General features: G+C 45.1%; 1 protein-coding gene across 1 annotated transcript in view; it reads right to left on the reverse strand.

The window, feature by feature from the left end:
• CDS2 (CDP-diacylglycerol synthase 2) overlaps nucleotides 1-25,518 on the reverse strand; it is a 66,138-nt gene that overhangs the window by 2,643 nt on the left and 37,977 nt on the right. The window contains exons 2-12 of the mRNA XM_032295481.1: nucleotides 17,293-17,429; nucleotides 15,959-16,055; nucleotides 14,532-14,629; nucleotides 12,324-12,463; nucleotides 8,486-8,544; nucleotides 7,796-7,878; nucleotides 5,025-5,112; nucleotides 4,160-4,228; nucleotides 3,152-3,304; nucleotides 778-897; nucleotides 171-274 (exon numbers count right to left, since the gene is read on the reverse strand). Coding sequence (XP_032151372.1) covers nucleotides 171-274; nucleotides 778-897; nucleotides 3,152-3,304; nucleotides 4,160-4,228; nucleotides 5,025-5,112; nucleotides 7,796-7,878; nucleotides 8,486-8,544; nucleotides 12,324-12,463; nucleotides 14,532-14,629; nucleotides 15,959-16,055; nucleotides 17,293-17,429 — 1,148 coding nt within the window. The remainder of the gene's footprint in view (nucleotides 1-170; nucleotides 275-777; nucleotides 898-3,151; nucleotides 3,305-4,159; nucleotides 4,229-5,024; nucleotides 5,113-7,795; nucleotides 7,879-8,485; nucleotides 8,545-12,323; nucleotides 12,464-14,531; nucleotides 14,630-15,958; nucleotides 16,056-17,292; nucleotides 17,430-25,518) is intronic.

Raw genomic sequence — 25,518 nt, forward strand, 5'->3', positions numbered from 1 at the left:
GCAATCTACTACCAGACGGCAGGAGGAAACCTCAGAAAATCCATAAGCAGTAACAACTGAAAATTGCATTATTTGGGATGCTTTTTACTGGAACTTAGATGTTGCTAGAATTCTAGAATTGCCCCATACTTAAACATCCACCAATTGGTTCATATGGAAAGGCACTATACCTGATAAAACTGGCGATGTATACATTGACAAAAGTGGCCATCAGATATTGGCAGTCAAAGCGATCCATGATCCCTCCATGGCCAGGAATGGTATTGGCAAAGTCCTGTTAGAGGCAGGGGAAGGAGGGGTGAACTGGGGCTCAGCCACTGACCAATCCCAGCCTAATGTCTGGCTTCTGTCCTGAGTAGCAGAGGGCAACAGAAGGTGAGAAGTATTAAATCTAATGGTCAGGCTATGTTAGGACACAATTTTATTGCATTACAAAAGACAGGGGTCTTGCTATGTCGCCCAGGCTAGTTTCTAACTCCTAGTCTCAAGTGATCCTCCTACCTTGTCTCCCAAAGTTCTGGGATTATAGACATGAGCTACTGCTTGGCCCAAAATGTTATTTTGAAGAAAGATATATTAACAAATAAACTGAAAAACAACTATTGAAAATAGTTGAAAATAAAGTATTTTTATTTAACTCACCTAAATTCAGTGCAAGGGTCAAGAAGATTAATTGCCAGGGTGTACAGCCTCGTATTTTGGAGGGGGCAGGAAAGGGGGAGAAAGGCAGAAGACAGATGAGAAGGGAGATGAGAGGAATGCTAAGAGTTTTCTTACTTTGATTTTAAATGCTCGCTTGAATCCACTTGCAAAGAATCCTCCAAAGGGGCCAATGAGCGAGGCAAAAGTAGAGAGGGCGATGCTGTGAATCTGGAAGGGGTACATCCGGACCGTTTTCTGAGAAGAGTAAATGAAGTGAAAGTCAAGGTGCATACATAACCAGTGCTACAGTTTGAGTTGTCAACTCATGTTGAAATTTGATCCCCACTGTGGATTCACTGGGAGGTGACGCCTAGTGGCAGGTGTTTAGGTCACAGGGGCAAATCCCTCATGAATGGCTTGGTGCCTTTCTCGTGGTAGTGAGTCCTCTCTGTGAAGAGACTAGATTAGCACTGGCAGGAATGTAGCCGAGGGAATGGGTTATTATGAAGTGATGAAGCCCCTGGTTTTGCCTCTTTGCATGTGTCTACTTTCACCTTTGACCTTCTCTGCCAAGTTACAATGCAGCACATAAAGTCCTAACCAGAGGCCAGGCAGCAGCCAGTACCACACTTCTTGCCCTTCCCAGACTGCAGAAACAAGCTAAGTAAACCTCTTTTCTTCATAAATTACCCAACCTCAACCCTAGACAGAAAAAGACATCCAACCTCATAACAATGAAACTAATTATATTTATGTAGGTTTTTAAATCAATTAAGAGGAGTGGATTTTTCCCATTTTTGTGAATCTCTAATATCTAAGTTAATGGAAAACATTAAGATATTCTGCATTCAACTTGTTGCAACATGATGTTTTGGTAGAAGTATATAAAGAAAATACAGCCTTACACAGATACATAGTTGAAAAAGGAGTATTTTAGTAGTAGTCTCAGATGGTTTTGGGTATTCTCTGACACTACACCAGAGCTTGACAAGTAGTCATTTCTTGAATATTAGGTGTGTATGGATCTGGAATTCCATCAATGGACTTTTGTACTCTCTTACATTAAAACCCACTGGTCTATCTTATACTTGAATGACTTTCACCTATGTATGACAATATAGCACAATGCATTGGTCATTTAGAACATAATGGTTCACTGAGTTATGTAAATCTTTCAAATGTAGACACATTTCATTATACAGTATCAAATGTGTTTTTTCTCATGTGATCAACACACACACACACACACACACACACACACACACACACACTAAGAATCGTCACGGACGTCATCAGAAAAGGCTTTAAGGTCACAGACCTCATCAGAAAAGCTTTAGAAAGTATTAGAAAGCTGCCAAGCTCATAGCGGCAGGTTAAGCTTTCCAAAATTCTAATTTTCATCTGAAAGTCAAATTTTATCTTGGTAACAATTACTGGCAGTCATTTTTTTTTCTAGACAGAGCCTCACACTGTCACCCAGGCTGGAGTGCAGTGGTGTGATCTCGGCTCACTACATCCTCTGCCTCCTGAGTTCAAGCAACTCAACCTCCTCAGTAGTTGGGATTACAGGCACACGCCACCATGCCCAGCTAATTCTTTGTATTTTTAGTAGAGACAGGGTTTCACAATGTTACCCAGGCTGGTCTGGAACTCTTAACCTCAAGTGATCAGCCTTCCAAAGTGCTGGGATTTCAAGTGTGAGCCACCATGCCTAGCCTCAGTCATTTTCTTTAAAGTGACAAGATTACTTCATTCTTTTCAAGAAAAATGCCCAAGTCTGAAAAATCGTAATTTGTTGGTTCTTTCCAAGTAAAATTTACTTTCTTTTTTAGAAAAAAGCAGCTAATTCAGTTCACAGCTCAAATAACTGCACAGAGGCATTCCCTTAAGGCAAGCACTGTACTGCAGTACTTAGCAGAAATGTTTTAGACATACTTCCCATTTCAGTAGAGAGTATTAAAGAGGTGTGTATGCAAAGGTCAAGATTTAACAAAATTAGTAACTTTACTATTTCATGGACATTCATAAGAAGAACTGGCCCGTTTGTACTGTGAGTGTGTGGCATGAGGAACCCACTGCCTTAACTCACACGAAGGCACCAGCAGTTTTAACCACTGCTGCTTTTGCACCCTCAACACATTGGAAAAGGCAAATAATGTTATAGTCTAATTATGAAATAGTTGTGACCTCACAGAGCCCCCGCCATACCCCTGCAACTAAAAGGATCCCAGGGCCCTCCAGGGATCCACAGAACAAACTTTAAGAACCACTGGTCTACGTGATCTGATGTTGGGGGAAAGCTATAGCCATTGTTGGAGGAAAGCTATAGTTATATAGCTGTATCACCTGCCCATACCCTGACCTGGCGTGAGCAATTCTCCTTCATCCTGGAGCTTACAGCTTTGGGAAGGGGGAAGCTAGCTTTTTTTGGAGGGCAGGTGGTGGAGGGAGATCTCTCTTTGTAGCTACTGTCCACAGAGGCCACTCGCCCCCTGTGAGTGGCACATACCCAGCCAATGACTGACTGGATCACCCCAGGAATGTTGTACTCCTGCAGGCGAAACAGGTCTGAGGGCTCACAGTCCACAGTGAAGCTGTTGGTGTCGTTGTTGTACTCCACAGGGCAGACAAAGCATCTGTACCCGGACATCACGTAGGACAGCTGAGGAGGAATAAGAGAGAGACCGGCAAGGAGATAAGTTCGAGCCATCCAGCCTAGACACAGGCACCTAGCTAGGCCATGTTTCTCAGGGTGCCCAGTGCCCTGCTAACTGCAAGCTATGTGCTCAGAGGTTTGTGTTTTACCATATATATTTTTTCTCAATTAAAAAAAAAAAAAAAAAAAGGCTCATGACCCATCAAGGTCATACATAGGCACCCAAATACCCAGGCCCTGAAAGAATCCAGAAAATCCTGAAGGGATTGGGACAAAAAACTACAACAAGATTCTCCCCATTTGGGAAGCTATGACCACTTTCCTCAGGATCTCTGAACTCAGTGATAACTGGAGAGAGGCTATTGGGGAGGGGCACAGCGAGAGGCAGACCTCAGGAGGAACAAGGCTGGAAAGCATCACGGCTAGGCACTAAGCACCGAGGGGCAGCCAGACAGCACTGAAGAAGGGGGACTGGCCCAAGGGCCAAAAGCAGAGAATGGTGCTCTGGAAAGGGCAGGAAGATCACCCATCCCGCTCTGGGCAAGGCACACGTAGGAGAAAAGCTGTGTATCTCACCTTCCCTCGGGTGCCCTCATCCTGACCCTGGAACATCAAATGCCTGACAAGAAGGCTACCTGCTGATGCATGGGCATGAGAGGGCATTGAAGGTGCTCTCCAACTGCTAGCACTCTGCCTCAAAGCTGGTGGATGGCTGATGAGGCCAGTGGCCCTGTTCAGAGCAAGGTTGCCGTTGGACAACCTTGGCCTCCAGAAACAATCTCCAGCTCTGGACAGGCCTTAGAAGGTGGGGTGATGCTTCTATCCACCCACTCCCTCACCCGGCTGGAAGCCACCACCTACCAGAAGGCCAAACACCACAGTAGCAAAGAAGCCCCCAATGAAGCCTTCCCAGGTCTTCTTCGGGGAGAGCTGTGGACAGAGAGCAAGAACTCTCAGCAAAGGGTGTTTCAATAACTACAGCTTTGGGAACAATGATTACTTGTTAAGAACATTTACTTCATGAAACCCCATTCTCTTAACCATCTCACCTTCTACAACTCCCCTGAATATGGTTTCCTTGTCCCCTTCCTTATACCCTCCCTTTGGTTCCCTCTCTGTTTCAGTCAGTCATTCAAATAGTTTTATATTAGAGAACTATATACTAATTAAATGACTACACTCAAATCCAGATCAAAGTCCCAAAAAATGTGTCTATATAATCTGTAAAAATATTTTCCTTTCTTCTTTTTTCAAGAAATGATCTTGCCCCATCACCCAGGCTGGAGTGTAGTGGCACTATCACAGCTCCCTGCAGCCTCAACCTCCTGGGCTCAAGAGATCCTCCCATCTCAGCCTTCCAAGGAGCCGGGACTACAGGCGCATGCCACCACCATGCCTGGCTAATTTTTAAATATTTTAGTAAAGGCACAGCCTCACTATGCTCCCCAGGGTGGTCTTGAACATCTGGCCTCAAGCAATCCTCCTGGCTCAGCATCACAAAGTGCTAGGATTGCAGGCATGAGCCACCATGCCTGGCCTACTTTCTTTATTATCTTTTTTTTAATGAGTTGTCAGTGTTTTCCTTTGGCTTTTCTCTAGGATGACATGAAGACATGGCCACAATACACACAGCTAGATTTCTTCTGTCTGCCAGGTTGATCTACTTACACTGAGAGCACCACCCTCCCCTCACAGTGATTATTTCACATTAGGGTAATCCATTTACCTTGATGAGTGGGGTCCGACCAAAGAAAAAGCCAAACATATAGGCCATGATGTCATTACAGATCACACAAGATATGGGGACAATGAACCTAGAAATGAACCAAAGTAAAGATCAACTCGACCAAGGTGACAGTGCCTCAATAGTACACAAAACAGTGCCGTTCTTAACTTCCAGTACCAAAATCACCCATAAAATTCTGGTAACCCATTAAGGAGTAAGTTAAAAATATAAAAAAATACCGAAACAGTCGTACCTAGTACCTGGCACAGAGTACACATTCAAGTGTTCACTGAATGAATACTGAATAAGTGGAGGTGGCAATCTATAAAAGGTCAATTGTCCTTTTTTCATGATAAAGTAATATATGCAAACAATAATAGAAATTTAATTGTAAAAGGAAAAAAAAAGTTTTCTTTCCCCCATCCCTATCTCCATTCCCAAAAATAACCACTTTTAATCATTTCTAACCTTTATTTTTCTAGTAGTTACCTCCCCAATTCTAAATAATATACTTTAATGTCTATTTCATTATTTACTGACTTTTGTTGCTGTTTATCACTAGCTGTAGTGAGCCCTACCTTTCCCTAGGACTGTACTGAGAGTGAAACCCCAACATGCACAGCTAGATTTCCTGTCTGCCCACTCCCCTGCTGATCCAGTCATCCTCACTACGAAAGAGAAGGTGGTTTCCACACTTGCACTCTCTCTCTCCTCATTTTCCACTCTCTGATGCTTTTTAAAAACTTCTTCGATTACAGGGGTTTTTCATTTATTTGTTTGTTTGTTTGTTTGTTTTGAAACAGAGTCTCTCTCTCTTTCCCAAGCTTGACTCATTGCAACCTCTGCCCCCCAGCTTCAAGCAATTCTCCTGCCTCAGTCTCTTGAGTAGCTGGGATTACAGGCATGCGCCAGTATGCCCGGCTGTTTTTTTTGTATTTTTAGTAGAGACAGGCTTTTGCCATGTTGACCAGGCTGGTCTTGAACTCCTGACCTCAAATGATCTGCCCACCTCGGTCTCCCAAAGTGCTGAGGTTACAGGTGTGAGCCACTGTACTTGGCCTGATTACAGTTTAATATAATACTATATACATAAATCCAATGTCCTAGCCCATCAACCACAGGTAGCATGTCCTGGCTTCCTGTTCATTAAGGAAGGGAATGAGCATCTGTATCCTCCTTACTCCATTCACCCCCCAGTCCCCACAGCACGACTTTATCAAGCCTTCTAGCACATAGCCTCTGTTCTATAACTATCATTATATTTATATTTATATAACATATATTATTTATATTTAAAATGTATATAATTTACAATTATAGAACAGAGTCTATGTGCTAGAGGGGTGAGTTTGAAAACCATTAATTATGAAGATTTTAATATTATTCGCTATAGAACAAAATGGTATGTTTGGCCCTAAAGATAAGAACATAGCACATGCCAGTCTTACAAAATACCTAACAAAAAATGCTGAAAGAGGAGTTACTTGCCTCCACAGGCTATTATAATTGTTTTAAATGCCATAATGCTTAAGCTAATATGAGTTGGCCTCAGTTCTAAATACTTTACACATAATATTTAATAATTTACTCTTTAGGAGGTGGGCATTACTGCATCCGAACTCTGAGATCTTGAAACAGGCAAATCTGGGATCTTAACCACAGTACTTAAGAGCCTATCTCTTATATACACTAGCATATACCTTTACTTTTTTTTTTTTTTTTTTAGACAGAGTCTCGCACTGTTGCCCAGGCTGGAGTGCAGTAGCGCAATCTCGGCTCACTGCAACTTCCATCTCCTAAGTTGAAGCAATTCTCCGGCCTCAGCCTCCTAAGTAGCTGGGATTAGAGGCACCTGCCACCACACCCAGCTAATTTTTTGTCATTTTAGTAGAAATGGGGTTTCACTATGTTGGCCAGGCTGGTCTTGAACTCCTGACCTCGTGCTCTGCCCGCCTCAGCCTCCCAAAGTGCTGGGACTACAGGCATGAGCCACCAAACCCAGCCTTTTACCATTTCACTAAGGTCATCTAGCTGCTTCAGTTGGCCGGTGATTTCTATCAATGCTGATAGACTTCCTATTGAAACCACTGCATTTTTGGAATAAAATCTACTCAGTATTTGCATATTATTCCCTTGACACACTGCCAGATTCTTTTTACTAATATTTCATTTAGAATGATTTATCTATAATTGCAGCAGAAATGGGTTTGTCATTCCTGCTTCTCTCTCCTCATCAGCTTTGGTATAAAGGTTAGATAAAACTCAGCTATATTAAAAAAAAAAAAAACTCAGCTATAAACCCATTTGGTCCTGTTTCTTTTTTCAGATATGGAATCTTACATAATTTTCAAAGCCCTTTTACAGATATTGATCTACTCATCTTTTCTTCTTCATAACTTTTAGTATTCATTTTGTCAGGAAATCATAAATATTTCCTCTAGGTTTTCAAATTTATTGCCATACATGTTGCATTGTCTTTAAGTCTTTAAATATTCCTGTACCTGTTAGCCTAGAACAGTGTGGTTCTTAGGGCGAGGGTCCTGTCCAGCAATATCAGCACCACCCAGGAATGTACTAGAAATTCAAATTCTCAAACCCTTCTCCAGATCTACTGAATAAAAAACTCAGGGGTGGGGCTCAAAAATGTGTGTTGTAATGAGTCCTGCAGAAGATTCTTATGTGGCTCAAGGTGACAGCCATTAGCTTACAGGTAATTGTACATGAGAAATACTCACAAAATAAAAGGCAAGATCCATCCCCTCAACACTCACCAGATCATTCCTTCAAATAGGTTGTGGATCACAAGATGTGACTGTGTTACAACAATAAGTAACGTCACATGGGTCCAGCCAAACTGCAAAATAAGAGAAATAAACATTACTTACCAGTTTACCTTGAAAGTAACTTCAAAAAACAATCAGTACCAAATAGAAAATTGTGGAGAAACAGGTAGGAAAAACATCTGCTTTTGTATATGACTTATTGAAAGTGAACAGGTAAGATCAGGCTTCTGAGAGTAACACTTTGTTCCCCCTAGTTTGGGGTGTATTTTTCATTTTCTTAGTAGCTACTGAGCACTTGGAGCACTCAGAGAGGAGCTGTTCTTAGGGAACAAGCGATACCAAGTGATGTACCAGACAGGACATCTGAGGGCAATGTCCGAAGCTTCAGCTTGAGCCTTCTCTGGAGCCCACCTCAGGGTCCTAGCAGAGAGGCTGCTTAAGGTGTAAGTTAAGTAACAGTGACTGGACCTAAGTCATTGCAGAGCCATCAAACCTAAATGGGTATTCTTCCTTCATGCTCTAGATGTATACAAATCAGACCATGTTCCAGGGTTTTCACTTGTCACAGAAAGCATGAAAGGCCCGTTGAGCTCCTGAAAAACTTCATTTAAATCAAGAGTTCTAACATGCGCACACACGCGCGCATGCACACACATACACACACACAATTTCCCTTACCATGTAGAACTGCAGTCGATAATGCTTCTTGACCAGGCTCAGTACAAACATGCAGAATCCTAGTTTGAGGTGGGAGCAGAAAGGAAAAATGAATTATATTCTGCATTTATCTTAGCCCTCTGTGAGCTATATTAAGTGGTTGTTAGCTCATTTATTCCCAGCAGCTAACCAGTGCACAATGTCAAAACCCAGGGGAGGAAAACATTATCCAGACAAACAGTCACAAGGAAAAAATAACTCCTCCAAAACAGTAAAAGGAAGGCAATATTGTATAATCTTGCAGACCACACTAAACTTAGGACATAGTTCATCAGATAGGAATGTTTTATTCCGAGAACAGGGGCCAGCAAACAGTGGTGAAACCAGCTGCTTGTTTTTAAAAATAAAGTTTTATTCAAACACAGTTAAGTCCATTTGTTTACATATTGTCTATGGCTGCTTTCAAGCTACAGCTCAGCAGAACTGAGTACAGTCATGTTCTGAACAACGAGGTTCTGGTCAACAACAGACCACATGTACAAAAATGGTTCCCTAAGATGATAATACCCATTGGACTGTAATACCATAAGATTTACTAATTACCATATGGTACATTTTCTATGTCTAGATACACAAATACTTACTATTGTGTTATAAATGCCTACAGTATTTATTTGGTAAAGTAACACGCTATACAGGTTTGTACTGTAGGAGAAATAGACTACACCTCATAGCCTAGGTGTGTAGGAGGCTATACCAACTAGGTCTGTGTAAGTACACTATGATGTTTGCACGATGACAAAATCCCTACAATGCATTTCCCAGAAGGTAGCCCATCGTTAAACGACACATGACTGTAATTGCAAGAGAGACTCTATGGTACCCAAAGTCTGAAATATTTACTGTTTGGAACTTTAATGAAAGTTTGCTGGCTTCTGTGCCTATAGATTAGCAATTCTTTTATTCCTTTACTTTCTTAATAGACTTGCTTTCACTTTACTCCATGGACTCACCCCAAATTCTTTCTTATATGAGATCCAAGAACACTCTTGAGGTCTGGGTCTGGACCCGTTTTTGGTAACATCTTTATGGTGAACCCCAAAGGGACAATACTGAGGAGACCCCCCAACCCAAAGGAAATAGGCTGCAGCACTGATTGGCTGACTTCGGGTTTTTTCTGCAATTTAGACTGAATACTTATTCCTGTGAACCAACCAGTGATCTCTGGCTGCAGCTCAGAAGAAACGAGGGACTGGTGATGTAGAAACTTGAATCAGTATTCTAATTCTGGGAACATATTGCAGTCAGCTACTGACCCCATATCAGCTTGGTTCCAACAATTGCCTAGTTCATGGAAAGCCTTCTTATTTAGTTTACTTGGGATAGTTTTGCTTATTTTGCTTTACTCTTGTGGAATATATTACTGTTGTACTCTGTGTAGGAATGCAGGATAAGCTTACTCAATGTTCTCTTAAACACTTATTAATCTTCCAGATATCACCTTGTGTCAGAGTTGTGAATGGCCGTCACTATACTGACACTTTCTGACTGAGCTCCTCTCAACCCTGAATACAAGATATCTTTTTTTTTTTTTTTTTTTGAGATGGAGTTTCGCTCTCGTTACCCAGGCTGGAGTGCAATGGCACGATCTCGGCTCACTGCAGCCTCCGCCTCCTGGGTTCAGGCAATTCTCCTGCCTCAGCCTCCTGAGTAGCTGGGATTACAGGCACGCGCCACCATGCCCAGCTGATTTTTTGTATTTTTAGTAGAGACAGGGTTTCACCATGTTGACCAGGATGGTCTCAATCTCTTGACCTTGTGATCCACCCGCCTCGGCCTCCCAAAGTGCTGGGATGACAGGCATGAGCCACCGCGCCCGGCCCCTACAAGAGATCTTGATAGTTGGGCAGGACTATCATCACCCCTATTCTGCCTGAAGAAGTTATAGAAGATGGTTCATCCCTCTGCAACTTTTAGGATTAAGGGTTCTCTTATAAAAGTGAGGGAGGAAATGTCAGAGGCATTCGAACTATAGCAACTCCATTTTGAATAGGAGCTGGGTAAAATCAGGCTGAGACTTACAGGGTCTGCATTCCCAGACGGTTAGACATTCTAAGTCACAGGATGAGATGGGAGGTCAGCACAAGATACAGGTCATCAAGACCTTGCTGATAAAACAGTTTGCAGTAAAGAAGCTGGCCAAACCCCTCCAAAACCAAGATGGCAGTAAGAATGACCTCTGGTCATCCTCACTGCTACACTCCAACCAGTACCATGGCAGTTTACAAATGCCATGGCAACAACAGGAAGTTGGCCTATATGGTCTAAAAAAGGGAGACATGAATAATTCACTCCTTATTTAGCATATAACCAAGAAATAACCATAAAAATGGGTAACCAGCAGGCCTTGGGGCTGCTCTGCCTATGGGGTAGCCATTCTTGTATTCCTTTACTTTCTTAATAAAATTGCTTTCCCTTAAAACAAACAAAACAAAACAAAAAAAAAAGTTTGCCAACACCCATCCTAGAGAATAGGGCTGGGAGAAGATGGATCTACATGGTATAGGGTCAAGACTACCTTTTTATATCTCTCATAGTGACCTAGGTGGTAGCAAAACATGTCTGCAGACCCCTTTTCCAGGAGGGAGAGGAATCTTTATCCATAAATATGCAGAGCCCCTCAAAAGCAGTCCTACCCAGAAATAAGCATGCCACTGTTCCAGACCCTCACCTCCCCCTGGGGAAGGCTGCTTTCAGGGTCTGCAACATGCTCTCTGAATATCCTCAATGGCAGCAGACCCCTTCGAAGTAGATTTTAATAGCCAGGTATTTTTTATTTTTAATAAACAGATTTCATTCACAGAAGAATTGCTATCAAGCTGATCAAAAATAGGTCAGACTGACATTGAGGTCAGAACAAATTTTTCATGCACCTCAAAAACTAGCTTTGAAGGCAACTATGAAAAACTATCAGCATTATTAGAATTAGTACCCAGGCTTACCTGAGTTTATATTAATATAACGCTTTAATGTTTGTGAAGTTTTAATGTATTTGATTTAATCCTCACAGTAACCCTGCAGTTTTAGCTCTAGATTACAAAAGAGCTAACTGAGACTCAGAAAGATTAGGTTTCTAGCCCCCACTGAGGTTGCAGAGTCTTCTTAAGCCCAAATCCAATAAAATTTCCACCATGGTACAATGTTACCCAAGGTAGTCTCCTAAAATGACTCCCCTAAAGATGGTAAGTTCTCAGATGATTTTTGTTTCAGTCCCACAGCAGAATCTTTGCCAACAGGAGAGTCAGGACACAACCATGCTGTGCTATTCTTCAATGGTGGCTAAAACACAGAGGCAGGTGGCACACACTACAGTCCCGCACTTCACACTCCATTTCTCTTAAAAGAGCTGCTACAAGACCGGGCATTGTGGCTCCTTGGGAGGCCAAGGCAGGCGGATTACTTAAGCTCAGGAGTCCGAGATCAGCCTAGCTAACATGGTGAAACCCCGTCTCTACTAAAAATACAAAAATTAGCTGCACATGGTAGTGTGCACCTGTGGTCCCAGCTACTTTGGGACCTGGGGTGGGAGGATTGCTTTAGCTCAGGAGGCAGAGGTTACAGTGAGTTGAGATTGTGCCACTGCACTCCAGCCTATGTGACGGAGTGAGACCTTGCCTCAGGGGGAAAAAAAAAGGGAAAGAGCTACTACAGCTCAACATAGAACATTGGCTCTGCTCCCCTCCATGGTCAGAGTTAATATCACAAAACTGTGCACTAACCAAGAAATTCCCAAATTCCTACTTGACAGATATACAAAAACAATACAGACACAAGAAGTGGTGAACTACATAATGCATACCTATTAGATAGAGAGTAAAGGAAATGAACCGGTGGTATTTACTGAGAATCCGCAAAGGCTCTTCTCTCTGGACCAGGGTGAAGAAGTAATCTGTCACTGTCTCGCCATAGAAGAAATAGTTTACACACAGGAGGAAGTACCTGTAAATGAAAACAGGTCATTGCTGCAGGGAGCACCCTTGCCTTTACAGCAAGACAGTCAGACATCGCTGAGGAGGGGACAGAGGGCAGCAGAATGTCCCCTTCCCCCCCGCCCTTTAGCCCCGCAGGACAGCTCACAGAGGGACAGGCGGACCACAGTTTCCTGCTCTCTGGTGACACCGCACTTGAGAAATTTATCTAGAAACAGGTAGCAGCTTTCATTCACTCTCCATTTCTCTGAAACTTGAGACTCTGTTTTTGCCCCTTTTGTAGCATTCCCATACCTAACTGAGGGATCCTTGAACCATACCACCTTCAAAAACATGCCTCATCCTGCTTCCCAGTCTCATTTCTACTCTTCCCAACAGGAACCGCTCCACTCCTATCAAAATGGTTTCTTCCGGCTTTGCTGCCTGTCTGCTGTTCTCCTGCCTTTTTCCTGCTCCTGACATTCTCTTCGCTTCTCCATTTTTTTCACTCCTTGCTCAAATCCCATTTTATTCATAAAACTTTGGAAGACCTAACATGATATCTGCCTTCCTTGCATTTATTTCTATAGCAAGTAATATGTGATTATCTGACTAAGCAATTAATGATGCATTTCCCTCTCTGAAGCCTGGCTCTGACACACAGACCATCCGCTAGTTGTTAACTCTTCACTTGTTTATCCTCTCTCCTCAACTGGTGTCCGTGAGAAGAGAAGCCATCCCTTATAGCCTCCACAGTGCTGCTGAGTATGAGACCATGCAGCCACCACTGCAAACCCCCAACAAGGATCCTGAGATAGAGAAGAAAGTGGAGAGCTTTTCTTTCCCATTCTTTTTTTAATATAATTTTGAAATACAAAAACTCCCATATTGGGTTTATTTTCTGTTACATGGAAAAAACTTTCTTTGGACAGTGACCACAGCCAGGAGTCAGGCCTCCTAAGTATGTTAACAAAATCCAAAACACTGCTTTCCAGCTATAGAATAGGCACAAGAGGGACCTGCATCTTAAGCCAGGTGGCAATCACAGTTCCATTTACAGGCTGGGAGGCAGCCTGTACTGTTGGGTGATGGGAAGCACCTCAGGAAGGGGGTGCCCAGCTTACATCTGAGCATATCGACTTCCTTGACCGTGACCAGGTTGCTGGGGCAAAAACCACTACTCTCCAGCCGGCTAAGTCGTGGTCTCAACCCCTGTATTCCTGCACAGTGGGGTGAAAAGGTCTGCATTTGCACCAGTCTTCTCAGTATTTAAAGTCACTACCTGAGAATACTACAGCCAATAAAGCAGAGGGTTTCAGATCAGAAAGGGGTCTCACACATGTACTACAGGGTTTTCTTTTGTTTTTGCTTTAAGAAAGCTGAGTCCTTTCCTAGGAAACGGAAAAAGCTAACTTTCCCAGTGGAGCCCAGATCCCATGCATTCAGTCTCACTCCTGCCCACCCTGGCACTCAAAATACTTCTGATGAACTAGGGCTTCAACACCACAGTCTGGAAACCACTAAGTCTCAACCATCTGTCTTAGAGACAAGGAAACAAAGTTGCAGGGATAACAAGCAAAGCCAGCAGCAGAACCTAACCAACTCCCAGACAGCTCTAGCAGGATGCTGAGATATGACAGCATGAAAAATATGCTGATCTAGAAAAACAGGATCATCGTGCAGAGTTTAAGGAATCCAAATACCGAGGCAAACATAGTCATAGAATACAGTCCATCTGGTTTCTTCTCAGGAAGCTTCCAGACTCTAAGTAACTATTAAAGACTCCTCCAAGGCTTACCACACAGTCTGGCCTATGAAATACTCAGGTCTCAAAGGTACTGTGCAAGTCTGTGGCAATCATTCCATCTCCTTTTCTCCTGCCTTTTTCTTGCTCCTAACATTCTCTTCACTTATCCATTTTCTCACGTGTTGCTCAAAGGCTATTTTCTTCATACAACTTTGCATGATCTAACATGGTAACTGCCTCCCCAGCACTTATTTCTATAGCAAGTAACAGAAATACCCACCGTCACTGTAAACACCTGCCACAAAGCGCATTATCCAAATTCTAAGGGCCTCTGTGGGGCCAGAGAGCTTACCAGCTGAGGGTCCTGAACCAGGGCAGGTCATAGGAGTGGTAGACGTTGTAGCCAATAGTGATTATCTCATGGAAACACTTAATCTGAACACACATCACCTGCAGGACACAAAACATCCAATGATACCCCAATTCTTATGATTTTTGGAAATGGAAACCAACAGGTCATGAGCCCTCCAGAAAACCCATTATATTTAGAAAAAACATCAGGCCTCCAATGGTTCTGCTTGCCTTATCCTTCCACTCTCACATCATCCCACAGAGCGATGCAGCCCTCTACGTCACAGGGAGTAGATCCAATTTTCCACTCACAATAAAATATACAACCTGATGTTTCAATTAACTTTTTTTTAAGACAGGGTTTCACCATGTTGCCCAGGCTGGTCTTGAACTCCTGGGCTTAAGCAATCTACCTGCCTCAGCCTCCCAAAGTGCTAGGATTACAGACGTAAGTCACTGCACCCAGCTAAAAATATTTTTTTTTCAAGTAGAAATGCGGTCTCTTCTTCTTTCCCAAGCTGGCCTCAAAATCCTGGGCTCATGCAATCCTCCTGCCTTGGCCTCTCAAAGTGCTGGAATTAGAGGTGTGAGCCGCCGTGCCTGGCCCTCAATTAACTGTTTATTCTAGAACCTCCAAGGACTCAACCAATCCATTCTCCTGATGACTTTGAATACTTGAAAAGTCTCAACTGCTTTGCTCGCATGCAGTGATGGTCACTTGACCCTGTCCAGGACAGTGGGAAGACAGAGAAAGCAGCTCTGTGGACTGGGATTTCTTTTTTTTTTTTTTTTGAGACGGAGTTTCGCTTTTGTTACCCAGGCTGGAGTGCAATGGCGCGATCTCGGCTCACCGCAACCTCTGCCTCCTGGGTTCAGGCAATTCTCCTGCCTCAGCCTCCTGAGTAGCTGGGATTACAGGCACGTGCCACCATGCCCAGCTGATTTTTTGTATTTTTAGTAGAGACGGAGTTTCACCGTGTTGACCAGGATGGTCTCGATCTCTTGACCTCGTGATCCACCCGCCTCGGCCTCCCAAAGTGCTGGGATTACAGGCGTGAGCCACCGCGCCCAGCCTGGACTGGGATTTCTTAATAAAAGCTCTAAGCCCTGGAGGGAGGCCCCAGGAAAACAAGAAACAAAACCAGGAGTCACACAGAGACATGGCCAGGGTAAAAGTTTACAGTTGGAATAACAAAGTCAGTTTTTTAAATGAAGAGACATCATCAACCATAAACAACTTGCCTATCCCAGAGACCCTCCGGGTGGCTAGTGAAAAGTAAAAAGTCACAGATGTTCTATGGCAGAGGTTTTTTGAGGAGCCTGGACCCCCATCAATTCCCACAACCAACCCAACACCTGGCACTTAAGACAACCAGGCCTATAGCAAAAACTGAAGGGAAAACTAAAATAGTGTGAAATGGCACTTACGATTATCATTAAAACCATTGGTCCCAGGTAAATGATGATGAAGAAAAATGCAATCATGGCCAAAGTCAGGATGCCTCTCACCCACCAGTTCTTCCATCTAGGTCAGAGAGTAGGGGAAGGAGAAAACACCAGTTAGGAACCCAGAAAGAACCAATGCACAAACTCAAGGGATATGGATCTTCCTGATATTTGAGGGCCCTGAACTCAGTCCTTTCCAGATTCATCTTGCTGGAAGCACCAGCCACATGCTGGCAGGAGCAGGGCCACTAGTACCAATGCCTCACCCACAACCAGACTCGCCAGAAAAATACACCCAGCTTATATCTTAAAGAAGGTATCAGGCAAAAGCCAAACAAAAAAACCAAGGGAAATATAGTGCCCTCTGCATCTGCATCCACTTGAATGGTTTTTACAGCTGACTAGCTGAAGAAAAAAAACATTTTCTTCTGGCAGCAGGATCCTAAACTGTACTGCCATGAATAATTATGGGAATAAGAGTAACATTATGCAATGATAATAACAGCTACCACAAATACGCATAAGGTACTTTTATGAGGACTTTATATATATTAACTCCTTCAATCCTCAACACACTTCGCTTTTACAGATGAGGAAATGGAGGCACAGGTCGAACAGCTGGCAAATAGTAAAGCTAGGATCTGAATCCAGGGATCTGGCTGCAAAGTCCACACCCTTAATCACTGTACAATTCAGCCTCCCAAGGGGACATCTGGAGGCACACATAGGAACATTTAGATAATGCTTTGGGGTCTTATAATTTGTTTTTGATCTACCCACAAAGCTGTGTTAGAAGGACCAAGTTCTCAAGGGCCAAAAGTTTTAACCCTAGATTCATCTAAGTTCAGATGCTTCCCAGTTCTTCCTGGAGAATTTAAGGAACTGTTCCCAATGAATGTGGGAGAGAGAAACTAAACTCTGAACTGGAAACATGGACTCCTCAGTAAAAAGCAGCCTGTCCATTAGTCACAAACCCAAGGCCAGTTTCCTGTGACATGCAGTGTCAGCTGAACTCACCCACCTCCATCCTTCCTGTCCCCTCTTCCTCTTTGGACCTCACCTCCTAGTCCAGTCTGGAGCACCCTTCCAGGGCCAGATCCTTCCAGCCTTGGTTGCCCTCCCCTCCTGGTCACTGTGCTCACAGCCACTGCCAAGCACTAGCTTATACTCAACAGAGCCTGGAGCAGCGGCACAGGAGGCTGAGGCAAGTGAGCAGGCATGCTCCAAGAGACCATGGGCTCTCTGCAGGCTCTTCCAGAGCACTTGGACATGGTGCAAAGCCCCCAACAACCACCTGCATCATTAAGCCAGGTTACCTTGAAGACAAGTTGGAAAGGGCCCTATTGAGGACCTCCGGGGTATCATCTGCAGAGACTGGCGGGGGAGCAGATTCTGTCCGGCTCTCACTGTCCGATGCGGTCTCTCCATCTACCTTTGCTTCTGACTCTGACTCCTATGTGGCAGAAACACACAAGAGAAAAAGGTAAAAAGCGCCGAGTAGACCATTGAGAAGTCTATGCCTGTCATGAGAGATCTGTGGGGAAAGATTCCAAACAGGGCCTAAGAACCTGGCACAGTCAGGTGACGGGACCGACAGGACTAGCAGCACTCCTGATGCTGTTGTGACATGTGCCGAAGTGGTCAGCCGCACTCTGCTGGAAAAGAGGTGTGTATCTGCACCGCATACCATCTGCTCAACCACAGAGGACAGATCCAGAAGAGAGAGAACACAGCTCCTTTGTATCCAAAGAATGCAAAAGGGAGGCTGGGACTGGTTTTACCAGAAGGTTATCCCTGAGCCTGCCAGGGTAGCCAATGGCACTGACCAAGCCTCTCAGAGGAAGCCAGGTGGTGTGGGCTGTTGCCCCTGTAGACCTGTTAATGCCAACATGCCCCAAGACCAGAGTATTATTTCTGGACTTCACTAGAGCACTCTGTGAGGAGATCAACCACGGCAGTGTGCACAATGAACCATACAGCCTACTTTAGCCAATGCTTGAGCCAGGACTGGTGCACCACTGTCCTACCCCTTCCACCAGGCCCTGGGTATCAAAAGACCTGCAGGAACTCCCCCTGCTCCCAGCCTGAGTGAGGGAACCAGAGCCATGCCAGCAGTAAGCACTTTATCCAAAGTATCAAGGGACAGGCTCCTCTGAATCTGAGGAACCATCCTACTACTCAAGTCTTTTCTTTCATAGGGGAACTTAGAATAGTTGCTATGAGAAGAGGCGGAGGAGAAATTAAATCACTTACAGTATCAACACTACTTAGTATCTGTATAGCCCTGCACAGTCTGAAGAGCCTTTCCCAGGCCCGCAAACTTTAGGGCAGTACTAGGAGGAAGGGAAGGGCAGGAGAATCCCTGTTTACAAATAAGAAACAGGGGATCTGGAAATTTCAACGTGTGGCCCAATGTCTCATATTAACCCAGGTCCTCTGACTTCCCTGATGACTGATAAATGCATGGAATTGAGCACTGTTTCACATGTTCATTGGCCATTTGGATATCTTCTTTTGTCAATTATTTGTCAAATTATTGGCCAGTTTTTCTGCAGAGTTTTCTGCCTTCCTTTTTTCATTGATTTGTAGTGGTTTAGGCACTTCAGATTTGAGTAATCTGTGTCACAAATATCTTCTCTCAGACTGCTCTAACCCTCACCTTCACCTCAGCCAAGGTTAGACACCCCAGTTATTTGCTCTCTTAACACTCAAACCTTCTCCCTCTCAGCTCTGGCCACATGGGGACTTTGGTAAATGTCTCCTTGGCTGACAATGAGCTCCTTAAAGACAAGAACATAACATCTTGTTCTCATTATCCCCACGTGTGGCACACAGCAAAACACTTACTAATGGATGGAAGGAGGAAGAGAAGAATTAAGTCCAGGTAGGTAAAGAAAAATCCATACCCCAGAACCTAAAATACAATAAAAAAATAAAATACCCTACCCTTTCAAAAAAAAAAAAAAAAAAAAGAAAAGAAAAATCCAGCCCCTGCCCTCAGAGAGACAGCTCTTTCTAAATTAATTTACAACTCTGAGAAGACAGAGAGCATTAACTAGTGCAGATCAGCAAAACAGAAAAACAAAACAGATTAGCAAAAAAGAGGGCCTCGCCTCGTGCAGACTGCTGATATAAAAGAAACAGCTGGCTTTGGTACAGTCCTGATAGAGACGGCCTCATCATTAGGATCCAAGGGAAAGAGCCACAGCTTCTGATGACGGTGACTCCTCCCTATTCCACTACAACTGAGCCAGGTGGCTCTGAATAAGTCACCCCAGTACCTCTATACTTTGACATTTTCACCTTATAAAAGGGGCCCAGTAAGGTAAGGCTCCTCCTTCCCATGGGGATTCCTTGAAGAGATATAACCAAACTCCCACCCAGGGCTGTGTCCCAGTACACCACTCCGGAGGTTCTGAAACACAGCAAGGTCTTCAGAGTTGCCCTCTCCAGGAAGACTAAATGAAGATAAAGCATTCAGAACAGCTTTCCAATCTTTATTTCAACATTGACACCCACACACCATCAGCAACCGCTGGTAATATTACAGTAATCACTACAAGGTAATGATGCTGCCTGATTACCTGGCTCTGACCTCTAAAACCTCAGGGCTTCAAAATGCTGGCACCTGGACCCCACCAAGATTCCCATAGATGCATTCCAGGAGCACCCAGAGGCTGCAGGGACTGTGCTCCAGCACAGCAGGCGAGAGGGCACTCACGCACAGAAAGCCCGGCACAAGGTTATTTTTAGCTTATCCATCCTGTTGTCAAGGAGACTCACAAGGGCTGCTGCTTCCCCAGGCAGGGAAGGACAGGAACGGAACCCAGGCAGCATCCTGCGAGGGAGGAGCAGGCAGCTCCAGCTCCAGCTCCGTGCTAAGAGCCTCTCTGGACCTTCCATTAGTCCAGCACTGCATCCTGCAACACTGTCAGACCTGACTCCCCTCCTTCCTTGTAGGAAGGGGTGGAGTGAAGAGAGGTATTTGGAGGCAGAGAGTAGTAAAAGGAGATAGAGAACTGTTCAAAGATACCGCAACTATTGTTACCAAGACCTCAGGGGGACCAAGCTGAGCAACGAAGAAATGAAGGAATCACCTGAACAAACAAGCCTGAAAGAGATTAACTTTCTAGGTTTTTCCTGCCTTTGAGTAACTCCAGGTTCCCTGGGCCTCACCCAGGTCTACTGGGGAAGCATCCTCCAAGCAGGAGATCAACACCAACATGGACCACGCTCTCCCACAAGCTGAGACAGGGCCAAACAGGTGGCAAGGGCAAATCCCTGTGAGAGGGGAAACTGCACAGCCCAGGGAAGACACAGAGGAGGAGGGGGACAGGTCAGCCAGCCACCCCACTCCTGATGTCCTGTGGACACCAAAGGGAACAGGAACCTGAGAGAACCTGGAGGCCTGCAGTCTTCCAGCTGCTCCCCACCTTGTGGACAAAGGCATTCTGCCTGGGGAAGCAGCTGCTCAAAGCTGGGAAAAGGAAGCTGAGTGCCGGCGACAGCTTCCATAGAGGATTGGGAAGGACTCAAGGACCTGGGATCCATGCTCCTTCCCACAAGAAAGGTGGCACATGCTGAACATGTTCATCAGTTTGCTCTTCTGGGGCACAGCGAGGCGGGTAGATGTCAAGGAAAACTTTCTGCAGAATGAGGCAGCAACCAGTCAAGGAAAGCAAGGCCCAGGGCCAGCTCTGACACTCGTGACACGCAGCACAGGCCTCCATGCTCTGGTCTTCAGTGGGGAAAGGACTCCCTAACTTGGAATGTTGTTGGGATGACCAATGTGACCTCAATGAAAGTCTATGAAAACTATAAAGGACTGAATAGCAGCAGGTGCCTGCCACACTCCCCCTCCCCCACTTACCCCTCAGTAGCCTGACCACAGCACACAGGACCAAAGCACAAGAGCCTAAAACAGCCACCCCAGACAAGCTGGGCACCCTTCCCGAGGAGAGCATCAGGCCTTGCTGGGGCCAGGTACTAATAAGTGATCTGGGCATGGTATTTGCCTACCTTGTTTCAAGCTATTTCACACTGGCAGCCCCGACTCAAAACTGTAAGGCGGTGTCTGGAATACAAAGGCTACCCATTAAAGCAACCGTCCACACTAGTAGACTCTGAAGCTGGATGCATGCATCACCATCTGCCAAAGTGTGGGGAAAAAAATCTTAGAACTTATCTCTACTTACCTCATTCTTCTTTTCTTTTCCATGTATGCTTTGTATTGGGCATTTTCATCAGTATATGTCATATGTTCATGAGTATAAGCTGGGACACATGGTAAAAACATCATATACATGTCAGACATGGTGGTGCGTCAGAGGCCGGGAGCTACCTGTTCACCACGGCACTAAGCAGTGCCTGGAACATAGCAGGTGCCCCAAGATTTGTTGAACTGATGAGCTAATTAATTCTACTTGACCTATGATAGACCAAAGTGTCCAGACTATTCTGAGGTATGACAGCACCCATTTTCCTGCTCCCGTGCCTGACAGGAGCCCCTGCCTCCCCTGCAGCAGCCCTGGCAGCAGGACCAGGCCAGCATCCACTTCTGCCTCACTCCTGGTGGGCGCCGGGACCAACTCATCTCCACCCAACTCCCGGGCACCCCTCCTCCTTCCTTCCCTTTCAATCCTGAGGGCTGGGAACAGAGGCAAAGTGACGCAGACCCTCTCAGGTTCTCTCTCAATCACCACCCAACCTCCCACAGTTCCTCAGCCATTTCCCCAGAGGGTTGTGATACTGGTATAAACAGGAAACAAGAGTCCTGCTTTACAGGAAGGGGAAAAGCTCCTCTGAGGGCCCACCCCTTTTAGTTTACACAGACCCTCTAGGGAAAGACAGAAGCACTTAGGATGAGGAACACCTGGAGTGTCCTGTGTACCAAGGGCTCAGTAAAAGCCATTAGCATTTTCGGAGAAAATCATGCTCAGAAAGCTTCTCCACCAACTGCTCAGAAGCTTCCCGACACCCAGCACTGACCCGAAGATCAGAACAGAACAGAAGCCTTCCTTCAACAGAAGAAAGAGAAGGTAGTGACCGAGAGCCAGAAGGAGCAGTGGGCGGGAGGGGATGTTCCTTGTGGTTAAGGTCTGGCTTTTCCTGGGAGGGACCTAGCTCAGTCCAGAACAGCATTTGTGAAACTCATTTTCACCATCAACTTTCTGGGTGGAAAATCCTGCTGTTTGGCTTTCCTGCCCGGCTGGTGGGCTTGCAAGGCTTCCTGGGCAGCAGCTTTCTGAGGCTCCCTTTCAGCTATCTGTTGGTGTCAGGGGCCCACCCTCCTACCTGGATATTTCTCAAGACTCTGACACCCAAAGTAGTGATGGTCAGTGTTTGACCCCAAAAAGTGTGGCTGTGGCCAGGGCTGGAGAGAATCCCTTAAGCACTGTCAGGCTCCATGCTGATGGAACTTACCCTACCCCATGCCCCATTTCCTTTTTTTTTTTTTTTTTGAGACAGTCTTGCTCTGTCACCCAGGCTGGAGTGCAGTAACATGATCTTGGCTCACTGGAGCCTCCGCCTCCCAGGTTCATGCAATTCTTCTGACTCAGTCTCCCAAGTAGCTAGGATTACAGGCACCCACCACCATACCCGGCTAATTTTTATATTTTTAGTAGAGATGGGATTTTGCCACATTAGCCAGGCTAGTCTTGAATGCCTGACCTCAGGTAATCCACCTGCCTTGGCCTCCCAAAGTGCTGGGATTACAGGTGTGAGCTACCGCGCCCGGCCCCACATCCCATTTCTTTACCAGATAATGGCTCAGCTTTGGACTCCACTAAAGAAAATATATTAACATTCTGTTCGCATTTGCCTATGAGGAACTAAAAACTAGGGAAAGAAAATAAGCAGTAACACCATTAGGCTTTTCTTCTCTTTTTCCTTCATCTTCAAGGAAATTTTACTAAAAGGTAGAGTTCAACACACTGGTGGGTTATGCCTCCAAACAACTTTGCCTTTCCCACTGACAATGCATTCAAATTCACAAATTTCACTAACTCCATAATTTACACAAACAATTTTTGCATTGCTTTATACGCAAGTTACCAACTTTCTGCTGGAGGAAAGTCATTAGTCTAAGCCTACCCTTTCTGCTAAATACCATAGCCTCCATCTTCTAGATCAAGCCCTGTGGCCAGCTGCCAGGGAGGGCAACTCCCCACTCACACAGACAGGATCCTAGGAGAGAAATTACCAGAGATGGGTTTATCCTTAATAAGCATCCTTAGTAAGTGCCAGGGACGTAGGTGGCCCTCTCACTGAAAAAGCCAAGTAGGCTTTCATCTGAGTTCCTACTGAAAAAAAGTGTACATATATGTGTGTGAGAGCATGCGTTTGTGTGTGTGTATTGTTAGGAATAACAAAGAAATACTTTTAGCCCTGTCTAATACTAACTCCATTTGACAAGTTCAATTGTCAGAACAAAACACCAAACAGAAGGAGGAGCCCACTCTGAATGAGTTTACAATCATCCCCAGTATGGCCATAGCCTGTCCTCCAAAAGCCTCATAACAATAATGGGATCCACAGAAAATGCATTCGGCTACCCAGATGGACAGCTTCACTTTTTGCATCTCTAACAGGTTAACTGTACTCAGAGAAAGGATGAGAAAAGACATGTATGTGGCAGATTCAGCTTCTTAAAACCTAACTCCGGCTGTGAGCCATTTTGCTTCCAGATAAAGCTATTTACAAAGGACCACAGGGGACTTGGTAGAGGACACACCACTGACGGCCAAGGACAAGGGTCCCCAGGACAGCCACACTGGGAACTGGCCATGTGCTCACCATGCCACCTCCTCAGAGACTCACTCCATTGTCCTCCCCATCTTCTCATCTCTCTCCCTCGCCACAGCCCTACTTACAACCATCTAGGCAGGCTGAACAAACAACTTCTGACAGCGCATCCAACCAATGCACTTTCTTCCCCACTTCGTGGGTAAACCTCTGGGAAGAGCTGTCGACATTTCATGTCCCCTCCCTGGCTGTGCATCATTCCTCAAACCACAACCCAACTCCAGCCTGACCTATTCCACTGAAGCAGCTCTCCCACGTCAATAAGGACCTTGTCACGAAACCCACCAGGGACTCAGTCCTCACCTTGTTCAATCCCTCAGCAGTTTTTAATGCTATTACTGAAAAACACTCTTCCTCTGGCTTCCAAGCAGCACCTCCCCCTGGGTTTCCGCCTGCTTCTCTCTCCCGGCCGTCTTTAGCTGGCCTTCTCCTTAGCAGCTGCCTCTTACTTGGCCTGTCCTTTCAATTGAGGGTTCCTTGGGGGTTGGTCCTAAGCTCTCTTATTCTTCTGCTGCTACCCACTCTTCTGGAATTTTCCCATTCGTTCTCATGCTCCCTGCTGTCTCTTCTTGAGCTACAGACCCTAAATCCAAACGGCCATTAGATGTCTACACAGACACCTAAAACTCATCATGTGTCCAAAACCAAGCTCATCATCTCTTCCCCACAAACCTCTTCCTCCTACGTGACCTATCTTAGCAAATGGTATCCTTTCCCCTGAATTTTCAAAAGAACAAGGTGGCCATCAGCCTTAATGGCTCCTTCCCCAGCTTGTAGATCTGTCGCCAAGCTTGTTCATGCTACCTCCAAAACAGCTTTGAGCTGAATCCACTCCTTATGCCACTTCTGTCATTCCCTTAACTCAAGCCAACATCATTCCTCCTCTGAGTAACCGCAACAGCCCAACTGGCTACTGCACCTTCAGCCTAGAGACCACTCCCACCTTCATTCTTGCCACTGCAGCACAAAGACCTTCCCAGAAATTCTGATTGTGTCACTCTCCATCCTGAACCCCTCCCACAGTTCCCCAAGGCCTAGATGACAGGTCTTTAAAATGGCATACAAGTCCGTTGGGATCAGGGCCTTACCTGCTCATCCAGTCTTATCTCTTAACAGCCATTCTGAACTAAAGTCAGTTTCCAGAACAGGTTGTACTTTCTTACCTTTAAGGCTTTTGCTCCTGTGTTCCTGCCTAAAACAGTCTGCAAACCACCCTCTACTGAAACCCACTTCTCTTCCGGGAAAATTTCATTGACCCTTTAAGAGATCCCTTTCTCTCCAAATCTTCCCTAATTGCCTGTGTGTCCCAGAAGCCCCATCCTTCTTTAAGAGTGCTCCCCATCATGGTTCATGCCTGTAATCCCAAAACTTTGGGAGGCCAAAGCGGGAGGATCACCTAAGCCTAGGAGGTTGGGGCAGGTGAGACCTGATCATGCCACTGCACTGCAGCCTAGAAGACAGAGCAAGACCCTGTCTCAAAAACAAAACAAAACAAAAATCTCTGTGGGGGAGCCATGTTGACTTCCTCACCACTGTGCTTCCAGCACCCAGCCCGGCACTTAGAACCACTCTGCACAGGCAGCCACAGCCAATTATTTTGAGAGAATCCAGGGTTTACTAACGTGGCAGGTACAGCTGGGCTACATATAGCGTAGGCCAACAATTCCTTTTTGCACTCAATAGCACTATAGGAGGCATTTTAGGGCTGCAGCCAGCTGTCTCAATGTTTTATCTCC

This window comes from Sapajus apella, unplaced genomic scaffold, assembly GCF_009761245.1.
Source record: "Sapajus apella isolate SASKATOON/1434 unplaced genomic scaffold, GSC_monkey_1.0 scaffold33, whole genome shotgun sequence".
In the NCBI taxonomy this organism is placed as follows: domain Eukaryota; kingdom Metazoa; phylum Chordata; class Mammalia; order Primates; family Cebidae; genus Sapajus; species Sapajus apella.